The 17,835-nt window shown below is 39.4% G+C and overlaps 1 protein-coding gene and 1 pseudogene across 2 annotated transcripts in view; one reads left to right on the forward strand and one right to left on the reverse strand.

The window, feature by feature from the left end:
- Positions 1-2,906: 2,906 nt before the first annotated feature.
- Positions 2,907-17,835, reverse strand: part of FAM174B (family with sequence similarity 174 member B) — a 38,921-nt gene continuing 23,992 nt past the window's right edge. For both annotated transcript variants that reach the window (XM_043980166.1, XM_043980165.1), the window contains exon 3: positions 2,907-8,128. In XM_043980166.1, the coding sequence (XP_043836101.1) occupies positions 8,125-8,128 (4 nt within the window). In that variant the 3' untranslated portion in view covers positions 2,907-8,124. The remainder of the gene's footprint in view (positions 8,129-17,835) is intronic.
- Positions 13,095-13,677, forward strand: LOC122741504 (annotated as a pseudogene).

Consider the following 17,835-nt stretch of genomic DNA (forward strand, 5'->3'; position numbering starts at 1 on the left):
GAAGCTTTCTGACTTTAAACAAGTCAACCTCCCTGAAACTCAGTTTACTCATCTACAAAATGAGGGCTTTCAATTACATAGGTCTCTGAGTTTCTTAGCCCTAGATCTATAATCCTAACTCCCTATCCTGATATGATGCCTATTGCAAAGCTCAAAACATCTGATAATCTCATTGCCAAACTATGTCTCCTTAAAAACAGGTGCATGTGCTGGGCAGTGTGGCATATTTCTGTATTCCCAGACATCAAAGAGGCTAAGGCTGGTAGATTATTCTTGCCTAAGGAGCCTTAAGTTAGACTATGGCCAAAGCCCATGAGATGTCTGCATTATCTAAGACCAATCACGGCGGGGGGGGGGGGGGGACAGAGGAAGAGGTTGCCTAAGTTGGAAAACTAGGGAAGGTCAAAGTCTCCACATCAATCAGTCGTGGCATCAGCCCATAAATTGCTGCTACGCTTCCAGCCTGGTGATACAAAACACAGGTACAAGAGGCCACACTGAAGAAAGAGAAAAGTGAATGAGGACCAAGTAACTGCCTTGAGAGCAGACATAAGAAGTCTAGTGGCTAAAGTTTTGGATCCAGAATTCGAAAAACCCAGGTTTAAATTCCATCTCTGCCTCCTGCTAGCTATGCAGCAATAGGCAGGTCACTTCCTCTAAGTCTCTTCAGTAATATGGTTATGGCCACATGTTCTACCTGACTCACAGCATTGTTTTGAGATTCAAGTATAATCAATGTGAAACGTTCAGCCAACTTTAAGGCACTATATAAATGTCACTTATTATTAATGGAATATTTAAGCTCTTTAGTGAACCAGCCAATGATATATAGGAATATGGCTTAATTTGGGAAATAGTAAGGTTGGGGTTCAAGAATACTCCCAATTGGAGTCAGCTAGATGGTGCAGTGGTAAAGCACCAGCCCTGGATTAAGGAGGACCTGAGTTCAAAGCCAGCCTCAGACACTTGACACTTACTAGCTGTGTGACCCTGGGCAAGACACAACCTTCATTGCCCTGCAAAATAAAAATTTAAAAAAAAAAGAATACCCCCAATTCTAGTACGTAGGCCAGAAATTAAGGAAAGATAAAGGACCAGAAGGAAAGGTAGCTTAATAATTTGGCTAACCAATTGTTTGTCTCAATAACCATTCAATGCTCCCTAGTGGCTAATACATAAAAAAGTTTTACTAGAGACTCCATTCTTGTGTAAGAACCAAAGAAAGGAATTGAACACTCTGACCCACAGCAGTCACTGGGTGAAGCTTGGGTGTATTTTTGGTAGGTGTATCATCAGCAAAGAATTGAAATTCATTTGGCTAACAGCTGAAATTTAAAAGCACCAGATGGACAACAGCTGTCTTTTGTGTGCAGTGCTCAATTACTTGCCGGACTGTCACTGAGTTCCCTGGTAGGGGTTGGAGGAGGAAAGGGTCAGAAAGGAAGATAGTCCAGTCCTAATTGCTTGGCACAACAGGGAAGAGGAAATCAAAAGTTCATGCCAAGGTAATATGGAAACCACATGAGCTAAGCATCTGAGAAATCTCCAGCTTAAGCTTAGCTCAGGCAAACATTGGAAGGAACCAGTGTCACAGTTCAGAGGCAATAAAGCTTGGGGTCAGCTGTCAGCTATATTTCCTGAGATCACATCTAGCACCATTTCCCCAAGGGCAATTCAATGTATTTTTATGGCATGAACAAAGTATCATGGTTAAAATTTCCCTAATGCCTATGACTAGAAAAGGACTCCCTCTATTTTGTAACTGAGATCTAACTCAAATAGAGGAATTTCTGGGATCCAGGATTGCCCGCAATAAAGACAGAGCCAGCTCTGAACTTGGAGTCAAAATCCGGGTTCCAAACCTCGTGGCCTTGACTAAGTCACTTAACCTTTGAGCCTCAGTTACTTCATCTGTAAAATGTATGAAAGAGCACAGACTTCACAGGGTTATGAAAATCATAGAGAGCATACATTTTTAAAAAAACATGAATGTGAGCTGTTATCATGGTGGTGGGTACTGAGTCAGGGTACTTGGAGAAAAGGAAACAAGAATCTCACTTTTCCTAACAAATATTTCTTCCTCTTTCCTCAACTCCCTCTCCCAAATCAAAACTCCAATTCATTTTAAAAATCTTCCCTGATTAAAGCTGCTGATACTAAGAATTTAATAATCACAGGACGTAGCCCCACTCGGGAAGTATCTGTATTCCCAAAAGGTTAATTAAGTGAAAAGAATTTCTATTGGTAGAATGGATGAGGTGTTTCTGAGCTAAGGGTTTTGGGGTGTTTATACCTACTTGAGGCAGTCACTATCTCCCACAAAATCTAGTCCACCCAGAGGTTAATTTATTGAAGTACCATAGTTTATAGTATTCAGTGAGTCTGCCAACCCTCCCCTGGACCACAACACACACACACACACTCACACACTCAGTCTCTCTGTCTCTGTCTGTCTGTCTGTCTGTCTGTCTGTCTGTCTGTCTGTCTCTCTCTCTCTCGTTTTTAAAGGAGCCAAGCTCAGCAAACTAATTGTTAGGGAGAACACTGGGCTGGCACAATGAATGGTGGATGACGAATTTGGGACTACAGAAGGTCTCCTGTAGTTACTCGTAATAAGATGCCTGAAGCATCCCTAAGTGCACTTCTTGAATGAAAATGCTTATTCCATTCCAGTAGTTATTTCATGATGTACTTATTTATCTCCATTCCTCTTCCATTTTTATTCCAGGAGTTTTTTAAGCCTTGTCTCATAGATTGGGTTTCCTACTTTAGTGAGAAGAGAAAAGTACTTTGAAGCTTTACCAAATCCTTTTGGGAATCTTTGGTGCAAGGTAAGGAAAGAAACACCACAAAACAGAGACTTTTGTCAAAACAAGTTATATGAACAATATTCTTGATATCTTATACAAAACAGGATTATTACAAAAGAAACAATGCTAGTCTTAGAGCAAAGGTGGTAGCAAAACAAATTTTGACACCTACAAATCAAAAAGGAGAGAAATAAAACCCCCACAAACCCCTAATTTTGAAAAATGATCTAGTCATAATGTTATGGATTATGACAGAGTGGCACCCCAGAGTGAGCTACTTATTAGTTATCAGTCCTTAAAAAAAAAACCTTTAGGAAACATATAAAGCAAACAGACAAGAAAATGATTAGTCTTTCAAACCTGAAGACCAAAGCATGCCTCAGTTCTGACAGCCATTCTGAGGGTTGTAGGCCATCCTCCCCTATCTCCTACTTGCCAACAACCCAAAAAATAAAAAAACCCTAAACTAAAATGACCTAAAGTTTTCCTTCAGGAATATGAAGGTTCTTAGGAATGGGCCTTCAGGGGGCATCTAGGTAGTGCAGTGGATAAAGCACCAGCCCTGGATTCAGGAGGATCTGAGTTCAAATACAGCTTCAGACACTTGATACTTACTAGCTATGTGACCTTGGGCAAGTCACTTAACCCCTCATTGGCCCGCAAAAAAAAAAAAGAAAGAAAAAAGAAAAAAAAGGGCCTTCATATGATTCTTCTCTATTAACAGTAGGACATCGCAGCAAAATTACAAGGAACACTAGAAATCTCATTTTAAAGCGGGTAGCCTTAAAAAAAAAAAAAAAAGGCAATCTTCCCTTCAGTCTCATTAAATCAACTAGTAAGGTTTTTAAATGGAGTTTAAAAGTGACCTAGGTCTAGCAGGAAAGCCACATCATGGCATATGCCACCTATAATGTTTTGCTTTCTATCTCAGAAAAATCAAGGAGAGGGTGTTGTTGTTTTTTCCAAAAAATCCTTTTCCATAAACCTCATGTGGAAGCAGGCCGAAAGACAATGTACACAAAATAGCAGCAAATATTGAGTCACTTTTAAAAGTATATCCATATTGGTACTCTGCAATACAAAATACAAACAAAATACCTTACATCATTGTAGTGGTAATGACAAATCATTCAAAAGAACTAAGACCATTCATTTTCAATCATTTCCAAAAGATAATGCAACTTAGAGCCTTTATTACAAAAAAATTCAATAAAGTATATATTACTGACTTCGTATCAAATGTTCATAAACTCTCTATTGTCTGTTCAATAAAAACTAATTGTTCTTTCATCAACACAGCATGAAGTAGAAACATATAGCCACAGTATGAAGCGGTAACTGGATCCAAGTCTCTGATGGAGTTGCTGCAATAAAGTGAGAGCCTTCATTTGCGGTAACCAACTGGTGATACCATGACTCAGGCATTTTCCCCAGGTCTCAACTTTTTGGGGTTTTTTTCCCCCCAAAAGCATAGATTCGACTGATTCAAGCAGTTAAATTGTACCAGGAAAGAGTCCTCCAAATTGTCATCAATTATCAACTATTGACCTAAAAAGACAGCCTCTCTTTTTTTAATCCTCTGGCGAAAGCACTTTAGAGACAGCTTAAGTTTCTTGGTTCTGTTGTACAAAGCCTAGAGCCCATTTCTTCCCTTCTGCCCATACTTAATCCAACAGAAAGATTCTAGTCTTTGGGTGACAATGCAGCACGGTATCCTTTTTTAGGCAAATGTAAGACTGTTAATGCTGCCAGGAGCCATCCTTCCTGCAACTAACCAGTTTGATCTTTGTCTGGTGAAAAGTTTTGTCTAGAAAGTAGGCATTTTATCAAAGAAGTGTTAACAAATAAAACTCAAGCTTTTTCACAGAATCCTTTAGGGTTAACATGAAGCCTGTCACTTTTAAACATTCTTCCAATGCCTTCCTCCTCACACACCCTCCTCCTAACAATAAGTTATAAAATAATCAATCCTAACATCACTTTTTCAATATGCCATCCACTTTGAAGGAAGAGGTGATAAGTGTTGAAGTCATTATCTTTTCTGCCTTCAACCTTGGGCTTTACATAGTATAGTGAGGAATTTTTTTAAATGTTATCTTCCTTTATTGGAAAGATGTATGCTGAAGGACACTTCCCAATTCACAATTCATTATCCAAGTGAAAATGCAAGTAGGGGAATCAGAAAAAGTCATTTTCTATCTGTGGCTCAGTCGATCAATAAGAAGGTAGACTGCAGAACAAGCTTTTTTTCCTCCTCTCATTGCTCCATGAATGTACATATAGACCAATGTAAGACAAATTTCTCAAAGAAGAAAATGCCCCTGGTCTAGTGGGTACCGGTTAAGCAGAATCTCTTAAGTCCAGAACCAAACACCAGGCCTGAGGTATTTAGGTTTCAAAACCCCAAACTGAGAAAAGAGGATGCTTTTAAATTTTCACTATTGGTCAGAATGCCATTTTTTAAAAAAAGGAGTCCCTAGAAAAAGAATTAGACATCTCCTTATTTCTGATTATTTAAAATGGCGAGTTACAAACTCCTTCTCTTAAGCTCATCCTCATCATACATACATACATACGTACGTATGAAATAATGAGCAATAGCAATATCAGAAAGTTTAATTCAGGTCAGAGTTGAGATTGGTGCATAACCTTTAGAGAAATCCCAAGGTCTTCCCAAGAAACTGTCCCATTATGAAAATGAGTTTTCATCATTATACATAAGGAGAGGAAGTTTCTAAAAATTTGTCCACCAGACCCATGTGAAAATAAAAGTAAAGCAAACTTTTCCCCCCAACACTATTTTTTTTTAACATTTTTTTTTTCTAATTCAGGTTTGTGGAACCATCCAATGAACTTGATGCTAATAAAGCTTTGAAATAAATAAGCCTTAAAGGGTATCAGTAAGATCCCTAAGAGAAAGAGGCACATGTTCTGTTTCAAAAAGCATCACTATCAAAAATAATTTGTTTTATCCAGAGATTCCACTAAGAATTTTAAGGGTCATCCATGGTGACCTGCTTCAGAGATCACTAATGATTCCAGGAACATAAGTCTGACAACCAGCTCATAAAGGAAAGAAAATCCAGGGGGTTTGACCTATCTTGGAAATGGAATGGGGGCAGGGAGGAAAGTGAATATTTTAAAAGGCAATGTATCAGCACAGTTCCAGTTCAAGGTAAAGAAGGAGCAGATGGTAAATAGGAAGGTGTCATTTATAGTCACCACTCTGGCTGAGAGTACATTTTCAAGAGATTGGAGTAACCACATCCTTCTCTGTTCCTATTCCCACCCTCTTTGGCAGATGGCAAAAAAAAAAAAAAAAGGGAAAAAATAAGAAAAAAGGTCAACACATGAAGCCAATATATAGGGCCATGGTCCAGGAGGCACTGTATGTTGGTATCAATAGCCACAAAGCCTTTTCTAGTTTGATTCAAAATGCTACGGCAGCACAAAGAGGTATTCTTACAGGGAGTCTTTGTGGCCTGCTATATTCAAAGCATCGTGTCTGCACGAGTTATTTGTGGTACCAGCAAACTGAGATAGTATAAAAAGGTCTATGGATCTCCCAAGAGTGCGAGTATGCCGGGAGCCTCAGAACTGCTAAAAAACCTTCCCAGGGAGCTGTAAGAGAAATATTTTAATAATATAGACTTCCTCCAATCGACTGCAAAGTGCACAAAGAGAAATGGGTGCAGAAGGACCAGAAAAAAACAAGAACGAGCAAAGAAAGAGGGGGGAAGGAAAGGGAGGAGGAGGAGAAAAGAGAAGAAGGACAAGAGAAGGAGGAGAAGGACAAGGACAAAGGAGAAGGAGGAGAAGGAAGAGGAGGAAGAGGAGGAGGGAAAACTGTTTCATCAGACCTGAATTCCCTGGGGTCCCAAAAGGTGCCACTAACAGACTTTAGTGCAATGTTCAAACAAAGGCAAATTCAGTCACTTCTGGGTGACTGGCAATCAACAGATGCACATACTTCTAAAGCTATGAATCCAGAAATCCTTGTAAATGATGCAAATGTCATTTCAAAAGAGAAATACTTATTGCCTAAACTCATTATTCCTGAAGTATAAGAGGAAACCAAAAATACATCTCTCACTTCTACATAAATGTATACTTTACAATAAATGAGATTCATCAGCCCAACGTGGCAGGGATATTTCCCGTTTGATGAAAAAAGTGTTCTCTCTCCAGTTCCAAATTTACTTTCTGATACAAGTCACTGACCAACCTCTGTTCCTCAGCAGTCCAAACTGTCACTCAGTTAAATTTAGGCAACTGAAAGATACACACACACACACACACACACACACACACACATTTCACAGCTGTGGCAAAATCAGGGGAAGAAAAATGGCACAAATTTTTACACAAACCAAAAGCTGCCTGGTGTTTTATTTTCCCAGCAGAGGAGGAAAAATCATAAAACATATAATTTTTTTCCTGAAATCCATGATTCTTTTCAAACCAGCCAAGCCTAATTCTGTTGAACTCACACTCTTTAGAAAAATAATAAAAATAATAATAATAAGCCTAACGAAAACTACTTCATTTCATACACCAATTAGCTTCCACTGGAGCATGAGGAATAGCATGATTCAGTAGGGGCTAGTGCAATTGTTGAAATCAGTAGCAAGTGATCACAATTTTCTTCATCAATTAAGTCGGTCACATACAAACACACATCCTAGCAAGGCTGGTTTAGCAAAGACCCACTAGCCACCACTGTTGAAATCTGCTTTTCCATTAAACACACTTACCAAATGATTAAGGCAAGTGGCTAGAATTTAAAGCAGCCAAGAGGTTAGTATAACCTCAGATCTCCAGACTCAAGAGCCAGAGAGAAGAAAAGTATCTAATTCTAAATCACAGAGTTGAATTTTCTTCTGGCTTTTTACTGTTTGGGGTCTGGGTATATTTTTTTTAATATTCTCATCTTGCAGAAATCTGCTTTAAAAGGAGAAAAGTAAAAAAGAGTTTCTACCCTTCCCCCTTATCAAAGAACCTCTTCAAGAGGAGAGAACTGAAGCTTGGTGGCATTTGAAAGAGACATTCAAAGGAGTAACACAGGTTAACCCAAAGTAGTGGTTTGGCAATGAAGAGCTTAATTCTGATATTTTGACATAGAAGTTCAACACAGGCCCGCCTGCTGCTGAACAGTTTATAAATAAGGTCCTGGAGTCAGAGGAAATATTTGTTTTGGTATCAATGCTTCAGAGATGATGACTTCCACCCTCCCTTTCACACTTTAGGGTCCAGCAGGGCTTTCAAATGGTTGACTGATTTTCCATGGTGTGCCCCAACTCCCAAAAAGTGGGTTTTACCTAGTAAGAAAAACAAGAAAAGAATGACAATTAGAACCTTCCAGTAATATCTTCATTAATTCCATTCACGTATTCTTTTCAGGGAGCACAAAGAAGGAAGTAAATCTAAATGCTTTTCTCTTCTGGTATTCATTCTTTGGTGCTTGTTTATTTCCAGGTTATCCCTGTCATGAGATGATGATGCTAGCAGTTACAAATTGCGGAAGGAAAAAAACAAAAAAGACAATGGAAATGAGAACCCCATGGATCCCACCAACAGCTGTTCTCCTCAACAGAGTTTAGTTTCATGAAGCTTCACTGGAAGATGCTTCAGTCAGCAACTGTTTCCCCCTCCCAACCCCAATACAAAGGCAAAAGGCAGAGAAGTTCACAGGTAGGTGACATTAATCATACTGAACATTTTTAAACATCACCTATTTTAATCACCTATCTCTCCCCTGAACATAAATCTGGCACTACCAATTATTCATTTGACATTTCAAACTAGGTGTCAAACTCAATAAGTCTAAAGTGAACTCATCTTTCCCCCTAAACCTTTCCCTCTTCTAAACATCCCAATTCCTGTGGAAGGCACCACCATCCTTGCAGGATCTAAGGTTCATAATCTCAGCTGTATCCTCAAGTCCTCACGCTTCTTCATCCCACATAGCCAATCAGTTGCCAAATCATGCCATTTCTACCTTCACCACATCTCTTGCATCCTACCCCTTCTCTCAGCTCACACAGCTACCTACAACTGGAGTTCAGGTACTCATCACCTGTGGCCTAGATTATTGCAACAGCCTCCTAGCTGATCTCCTTGCTTCAAGGCTTGTATCACTCCAATCCAAGTTACACACACAGCCAAAGTAATTTTCCTTAAATACAGATCCGACCATGTGACTTCTCTACTCAGTCAACTCCAGTGACTTCCTAAAGCCTCTAGGATAAAAATCTAAATCTTCTGTTTAGATTTGAAATCCCTACACATCCTGGCCCCAACCTAACTTTCCAACATCAGTGGACACTTACTCCCCTTTCTGAACTCTACTATACAAGCAAACTGTTGTTCTCTCTTTTCTCATTCAAAACACTCCATCTCCCATTCCTGTGCCTCTTCAGTGGTTCCCCCCCCCCCCATTCCTGAAATGCACTCCCTCCTTACCTCCATCTCAGAGTTCCTTTCTTCCTTTAAATTGAAGCCCATAAATTATATGATCTCCCAACTTTGAGTGCCCTCTCTCCCAAACCACCTCGTATTTAACTATTGTGCCTATATTTGTGTTTATTAACTTTATATTTATGCCATATATATTTTTATGTATGACTGCTATCTTCCTTGTAAGTAGGAATTATTTCATTTTTTTTGTATCTGTATCCCCAGAACCTACTCCAGTGATTGGCATAGTAAATAAATATTTGTTGAATGACTGATTAGAAGGATAGGATTCTTCTCCCAAATACCAAGTCAAGAAATCTTACAGTTGACTTGAATGTAGTATGTTAAGCCATATATAAACATGCACATTCATATGAATGCAGGCAACAGAACTCAGGCCTAGTGAATCTGAAAAGAACTGGTAACAATCAGAATTAGTTGTGCAAATTGCTCTAACAATGAAAATGGAAAAAGCGTCAAGTGGAAACTGAATGCAATGTAATTATCATCATCAAGCTTGGCCCCAACAGTGGAGAAAAATGTACCTCCCTCCCTTCTTTGCAAAGGCTGGGTGGGGTAGAGGGGGACTACAACCACGGGGATGGAATATTCCACATGCTGTCAGACTCAATTAATGCAATGGTTGGTTTTGCCAAACTGCTTGTTCCTCTTTTTTTATCTTTGTAACAAAGAATGTCTTAATGGGGAGGAGAATAGGGGGGATATATTTGGAAATAAAGATGATATAAAAAACAAAAGATATTAATAAAAAAGAAAAAAGAAAAAATAGTTGTATAAATGTAATGCTTAACTATTGATGCATTAGAAAATCCTCCTGTGGGTATTCAAATTTACTGCTTACCAAATCTGAAATTGTTTCTTGTGGAGGTTTCCACAGTGATGACTCCTGGTGCTCAAGCTGTTCTGAGCCTCTCCAAAAGCTTGTGCTTGGTCTGGACTTCTCTACTCCCTCTCCACACACTCTTTCCCCATCTCATACATACTCTTCCTCCTCTCACACTCTCTCCTACACATAATATGCACGTACATACACAGCCTCTCCACCTTACACAAACTCTCTTCAGTGTTCAATTCAGTTAAAGTACCTACTATGTGCTAAGTGATGGTTGTACAGACTTAAAAAGATCATTCCCTGTCCTCAGAGTTCAACTTTTGTTAAGTGTACACACATACATATGTAAACACAGGTCACTCATATATATCATGTGTATATGTTAACTTGTGTATGTGTATATATGTATATAGAATATATAAATATGTAAGTAAATAAATTTATAAGTATAAACAAATATAATGTTATCAATGAATAGCAATAGAATTAAATATATAAATAAAAAGGAATATATAGCTATAGATAAAAACATACATAAAAATGGTAGGGCATGATAGAACAAAGAAGAGATGCAAACAAAAGGCTTTGGGAAAATTTTAGAAGGAAGAGAATGTTTTTATCTTGGGTGAGGAGGGATGAAAGAGAGAGATTAGAGAGAAAACATCTACTAAACTGAGTCTAGAAATAGAAGGCATCAGAGGAAGAAGTGCATTCCAGGCATAAGGAATAGTCTATGTAAATACAGAGATGTCAAGTTGAGGGAACAGCTGGTAATGCAGTTTGGCTAGATATATAGCATCAACAAAAAGAATGAGAACAATAAGGATGAAAAGAAAGGTTGGAGTTAGATTGTGAATGAGCCTTAAATGCCAAAATAAGCACTTTGTTTTTTATACAGTAGGCAACAAGGAACCACTGACAGTTTTTGTGCTTGGAAGTGACATTGTTATATGAAGATTATTTTGGCAGCTCATAAAGGATGGGCAGGGAGGTGGCACAATGGATTAGAGTGCTTCGCCCTGGAATTAGGAAGACATCTTCCTGAGTTCAAATCTGGCTTGAGATACTTACTTTTTGTGTGACCCGGGGCAAGTCACTTAATCCTGTTGCCTCTGTTTCCTCATATGTAAAATGAGCTAGAAAAGAAAATGGCAAACCACTCCAGTATACTTGCCAAGAAAATCCCAAATGGGGACAAAAAGAGTAGAACACAGCTAAAGACAGCCCAACAACAACAACATGAAGGATGGATTGGAGAAAGCAAAGATTGGAAAAAGACAAAGCCATTAGTTACAAGGTTGTTATAACAGCATGGAAAAGAAGCAATAAGGCCCTGAACAGGGTTGGAACTCCGTGAATAGACAAAAGAGGAAGTATGTGAGAGATGTTATAGAGCTAAAATTATCTGAATTTGATTTGATATGAGGTTCAAGGGACAGGAACCAATCAAAGATGCTTACAAGGTTTTCAGGCTTAGGTGATTAAGAAAACTGTGTCTCATCAGCTGAAAAAGTGAAGTTGCAAGGAAGGAAAGGATGGGATTAGGAGGACAGAGATAATGAGTCCAGTTGTGGACAAAGTAACTTAGAGGTGCTAGTAGGCCATCCAAGTGGAAATAGGGAACTGCAGTTTGGAGGAAAGGCACATGCATAGTTCAGATTGATTGATCTACATGGATATAAACACTTTAAGCTAAGATATATAGATCTGTGAAGAAGTAATAACCAAGTGAACCGAGAGCATAGAGAAGGTCACCATGGGTGAAAATGGAGAGAGAAAGAAGAGAAGGACAGAACCTAAGAGAGGCCCCACATTTAGTAGAAAAGCAAAAGACCAAGGAGTGGTCAGACAAATGGAAGAACCATGGAGAAAAGTATTACAGAAGCCAACGGAGGAAAAAGCATTGGAGGTTGGGCAACAGCACAGAATGTAAGAGAAAAAAATAAGGATTGAGGAAAAAGTATGAGGATTGAGAAAAGGTCATTAGATTTACCAAGTGAGAGGTCACTGGTGACTTTTAAAAAATCATTCCAGCAAAATGGAAGCAATTAGAAGTCAGATTCCAAAGGCCTTCTGGAAGTGAATAGAGGGTGAAAAAGTAGAGGCAGCAGGTACAGAGTAAAGAATCAAAATGAGAAGAGATATGTTACTAATAGAGCTTGGGGTATGACAGTCAAAGAAAGGTTTTGGAGGGGTTTTTTGTTTGTTTTTGGTTTATGGGGCAATGAGAGCTAAGTGACTTACCAGGGTCACATGGCTAGTAAGTGTCAAGTGTCTGAGGCCAGATTTGAACTCAGGTTCTCCTGAATCCAGGGCTGGTACCTTATCCACTATGCAACCTAGCTGCCCCGTTTTTGTTTCTAAGGATGGGAGATTACAACACATTTGTGGACATGTGATATGATATGAGTCGAGTTCATGAAACAGAGCTATCATCTCAGTAAAGTAAAAGTGAAGTCACATGCTAAGAGGATGAAAGGACTGTTGCTGTTGTTTTGTCCTTCATTTTCAAAGAGGACAATGCCATGGGGAGGTGATTGTCATGACTTGCAGTGAATTAAATGTAAGTGAGGGAGAGCTGTACGAAGTCGCCAGCCTCACTCTCTCCTCCAGAGCCCATCTGAGTCCAGTGGAAAGATATACATCAGGACACCTGTAAATGGCCCCAGATGTTGGAGGGGCCCAGGGTCACACAGCTAGTGTCAAGTGTCTAAGTCCATATTTGAACTCAGGTCCTCTTGACTCTGGGGCCAATACTCCATCCACTATACCACCTAGCTGCAAATGAAAAGATAAGGTGGGTATGGAGTTGGATAATACAAGGTTTAGCAGCCTTATTGAAGAATGTAATAATGAGTCAAGCAGAAATTATTAAGATTGGTGTGTAGATGCCTCTACCATGATCACCATCTTGCTACCCACCATGTGTTGCTATCGGAGGAAGCCCATACCTTGGCTCCATATTTACCAACAGCATGAATCAAGAGAAATTAGCCAAATTCCAGGCTCAAGTCCAGATAGGAGGCAAGGGCACAGCATGCAGAAAGATGAAGGTGGGGCACAGAATAGCCACAGCAGACAACAAGAAACTCCAGAGTTCTCTCAAAAAATGGCTGTGAATAATATTGCTGGTACTGAAGAGGTCAACATGATTAAAGATGACAGGATGGTTATTCGTTTCAACAACCCCGAAGTCTAGGCATCTCTCTCCGCCCAACACCTTAGCCATTACTGGCCATGCAGAAGCAAAACCAATCACAGAAATGCTTCCTGGAATCTTAAGCCAGGTTGGAGCCTGCCAGCTTAAGGAGTCTTAGGAAGTTAGCCTAGCAATTCCCAAGGCAAGTGTTGGATAGCAAAGCGCCCAAGCCTGAAGACATCGAAGAAGAGGATGATAAAGTACCAGCTCTCATAGAAAATTTTGACAAAGCATCAAAGAACAAAGCAAACTATAGTCAAATGATTCTTGGTGGCCAGCATGGTCTAGGTTGGAGAAAGGAGTGGGCAGCTCCACAGCTGTATAGGGGCAGAGAACGTACCCTGTTAATAGTTCAGTAATATAAATATTTTATATATTAATTATGCTGCTTGTTCAGCATTTTTCTGTCAGTTGATTTTGCATTTTGTACTTCTCCCAGAATCTACTCTTTTGGTCAAAATCCAAAGTATCAGTGCAACTTTGAGGGTTTTTGTGTGCCCACGATTGTGTGTGGGTGTGCAAGTGTGTGGATGTGTGTGTGTGTGTGTGGTGTGTGTACAATGGAGAGCAAATTGGATAACAGTTCTATTGATCCTCCCCCTGCTCCCAGTAGAAAATAAATCTTTAAGTCAAAAAAAAAAAAAAAAAAGATTGGTGTGTAGAGGTGAAGGCATAGCTGAGGTTAAATAATATAAATAGACAGAAGCAGCAGTCTCAAAGGTTTCCCAACCTCCTTCAGAAATGCCCAAAAGCTTGGAAATAGGAAAAATAAAAACAGATGGTAGGGGTGACACACTGTTATCACCACGTTTCTTCAGTTTTCAACAATCACAGTGATGCAGGAGGAAGAGCACTCAATGTAGGAGTCACAAGAACTGAATTCAAGTACTACTTGTGTGACTTTGGTCGTGGGACCCACTCAGGGCATCGCTTTCCTCATCTGTGAAATGAGGGATGACTTCTGAGATTCCTTCCAGCTTTTCATCTAGGATCTTAAGCCTGTGCTTAAGCTGGTGAAATCTGAAACCAATCCAAATGGAAGAAAATAAAACACAAAGTGGAATGAGTGGTCTTGCCTCAACATTCCCAAGCTCTTCAACTGGAAGTTTGTCTTTCTCTAGATTTGGATTGAGAACTTGAAGGAACCTTAGAAATTATCTAACTTGGGGCAGCTAGGTGGCACAGTGGATAGAGCACCGGCCCTGGAGTCAGGAGGACCTGAGTTCAAATCCGGCCTCAGACCACTTAACACTTACTAGCTGTGTGACCCTGGGCAAGTCACTTAACCCCAATTGCCTCACTAAAAAAAAAAAAAAGAAAGAAAGAAAGAAATTATCTACTTAACCCACTTTTTATAGATCCATCAATAAGCATTTATTTAGCACCAACTACCTGCCTAGGTTAAGCACCAGCGATACAAAAGAGATAAAAGATAGACACTGCCTTCAAGGAGCTTACAAGGGAGAGACAGCACGCAAACAAATTAAGCAACGAAGTGCCAGAGAATAAAGTAATTTGTCTAATGTCACCCAGTTAATAAAAAAATAATGGCTAGAACGTGGGTATCCTGCCTCCCACTTCAAATTCATTATCTTTAAGTAATAGATTCAAAATCACAGAACCTGAGAGCTCAAAGGGACCTTGTAAATCCTCTAGTCAACCCATGCAGGAAAAGAATCCCTTCTATGCCATGCCCAACAAGCAGGTTCGATATACAAAGAGGGGGAAAGGAGAGGGCAGCTAGGTGTAAGCAGTGGATAAAGCACCGGCCCAGGATTCAGGAGTACCTGAGTTCAAATCCGGCCTCAAACACTTGACACTTACTAGCTGTGTGACCATGGGCAAGTCACTTACACCCTCATTGCCCCGCAACAAAAAAAAAAGAGGGGGAAAGGAAAGAATGAGCATTCTCTTCTTCTTTTTATTCTTTTCTTTTCTTTTTTTTTTTTGGCCAGGCCAATGAGGGTTAAAGTGACTTGCCCCAGGGTCACACAGCTAGTAAGTGTCAAGTGTCTGAGTCCACATTTGAACTCAGGTCCTCCTGAATCCAGAGGCTGGTGCTTTATCTACTGCACCACCTAGCCGCCCAGGAATGAGCATTTCACCAACTTTTACCTCCCAAGAAACAAAACCTGCATTCTGCTATGAGTATACTGCCTCTTATAATCCTTCAGTTGCTTCAAGGCTTAAATCAGGTGTCACCTTCTAAAAGGAGCCCTCCCTATTTCCTACAGATAGAGTCCATTAAATTATCTTTGTCTTTGTCTTCCTACACTACTAGCAGGGGGGGCTAATACAAGGTAAATACTAAATGTTTATTGGAAATAAAGGTCCTAAACACACTAAAACACGCATGGTACTTTGTGCAGGAGCAAATAACTGATACAAGTTGACTCCAATAGACTCAGAATGGTTAAACAAACTGGCAGGTGAATATGATGCAGTATTTTTGTGCTGTGAAATACAGTAACTATGAAGAATTCTGAGAGCTACGGGCAAGTCTGATGCAGACCAAAATAATGCATAACTAAGAAATAACATGCTCAATGACAGTAACGACGTAAAGGGAAACAACAGAACTGGAACACTGTGTAATTATCATGACCAAGTTTGGCCTCAAAGAAAAGACAAAAAAATCCCCCCTTTTGCAGAGGCGGAGGACACTGCATTTGTCTTTATCATCAGACTTGGTTGACGTGTAGGTGAGTTTTACTTAACTTCTTTTTTTTTCCTTTTTTGTTACAAAGGATGGTTCTCTGAAAAGGGGAATAGAAGATAAATTTGGAAATGAAGATGATGTAAAAACATAAAATGTCCAATATAAAAATGTCAACTATGAATTATAAATAAGTAAATTAATCTAATTTCTGCATTGTGACTTTGTCTACAGTCACAAAGCTGTGCTGAGAGTAGAATACAGGTCTCTTAATTCCCAGGGCAGTCAGTGTTATCAGATTAGGTAAAGATGGGTGTGAGGGAGGGGAATCCAAGTTTACCCAAGGATTACAAGAATGGACTTACTGTTTTCATAGAAACCTTACTTTATGAATAAGTTAAATTGTTGATACAATATGACTATAAGAGTTTATGTTAACACTACATTCTTGGCCAGCCCTAATTCAGGCTAGTCTAGGTGATTCACTCACAGATTTCCAATGCAATGAGACACTCATGGCATAAAATGCAATAAAAGTATCTTTACTAGAATGAGGTTAAAAAAAGAAACTCATTTCCTAAAGTTAAAAAGGATACGGACACAGATAAATACTACTCCTCTAGACCTCTGTGGTAACCATGGCAATCAGTAATGCTAGGTTAGAAAGATGTCACTGTGGGCCAATAGGAATCCACTAAAAACCTCAGACACTTAACTCCCGATAGGCTGGGCCTTTTATATCTAAGGAGGCAAAGAAGGACAATAGCCTCCCATTCTCTTCAAGGACTTCCCCAACCTACACAAAATAGGTGCTACCTACTCCTACATGGACTAGCAGCATTCTTTTATGCCAGCGAAAAACTGACTGGGGAATGATGAAACTAATTGCGATACATGAATGCAATGGAATATTATGTCATAAGAAAAAACGAATATGAATAATTCAGAGGAACATGGGATGACATGTGAATAAATGCAGAGTAAAGTGTGCAGAATCTGGAAAGCAATCTATGTAGTAAATAAAACAATGTAAAGGGAAATAACAATACAATTGAACATTGCATGATTATAATTTACCAAGCATGGTCCTGAAAGAGAGATAGGAAAATATATGTCCTTTCCTTTCAAAAAGTTAGGGAGATCATAGCTATGCGATACTGCACTAATATTCAGACACAAACTGATGTCTTAGCTGGTTTTGCTAAATGTACACTTTTTGTTCGTTTTTTAAAATCTTTGTTACAAGGGAAGGTTTGATAGGGGAGTAAGGAAGGGGCATATTAAAAATTAACTGACACAAAAACAAAAAGCGTCCATGAAATGTTAGAAAATAATATATAAATAAGTATAAATACCCATCTTCAACATTTTAAGCTGCAGCCTAGGCTAGATGGACTAACAAGCCCTATTCCAAGCTGAGGTGGAAATTACAACTGGTCAAGTTGGGGAAAAAATCACTTTCTGGTCCCATGAAGTTACCAGTTACTCATTTGCACATCTCATGGCACTCTTCTAGGATTCTCGAAATAATTTTTTCAAACCTTCACTAATTAATGACTTAAAAACTATTTCCACATTTATCTCCACCACAACCCCAGTCTCAGTGATAATGCTCTATCTTCTACTAATGTCAGCAATCCAACCCTCAAAGATTACTATGGTTTGGGCTACTGTCAGTATCGGGCATAGGGGTGAATGATGAAGCTTCCTAGCAAGGCCATTAATGAGACCTTAGAAGAGGAGATGCTGACTAAACAGTCCTTCTCATCAACCCACTTTAATTTGTGCGGCAGCAGCATAAAAGCACCCAGACAGACTCTGATCTTCAGCCCCTTGATGCAAGATTAGCTAGTTATATCTT

The sequence above is a fragment of the Dromiciops gliroides genome, chromosome 2 (assembly GCF_019393635.1).
Source record: "Dromiciops gliroides isolate mDroGli1 chromosome 2, mDroGli1.pri, whole genome shotgun sequence".
Taxonomy (NCBI): domain Eukaryota; kingdom Metazoa; phylum Chordata; class Mammalia; order Microbiotheria; family Microbiotheriidae; genus Dromiciops; species Dromiciops gliroides.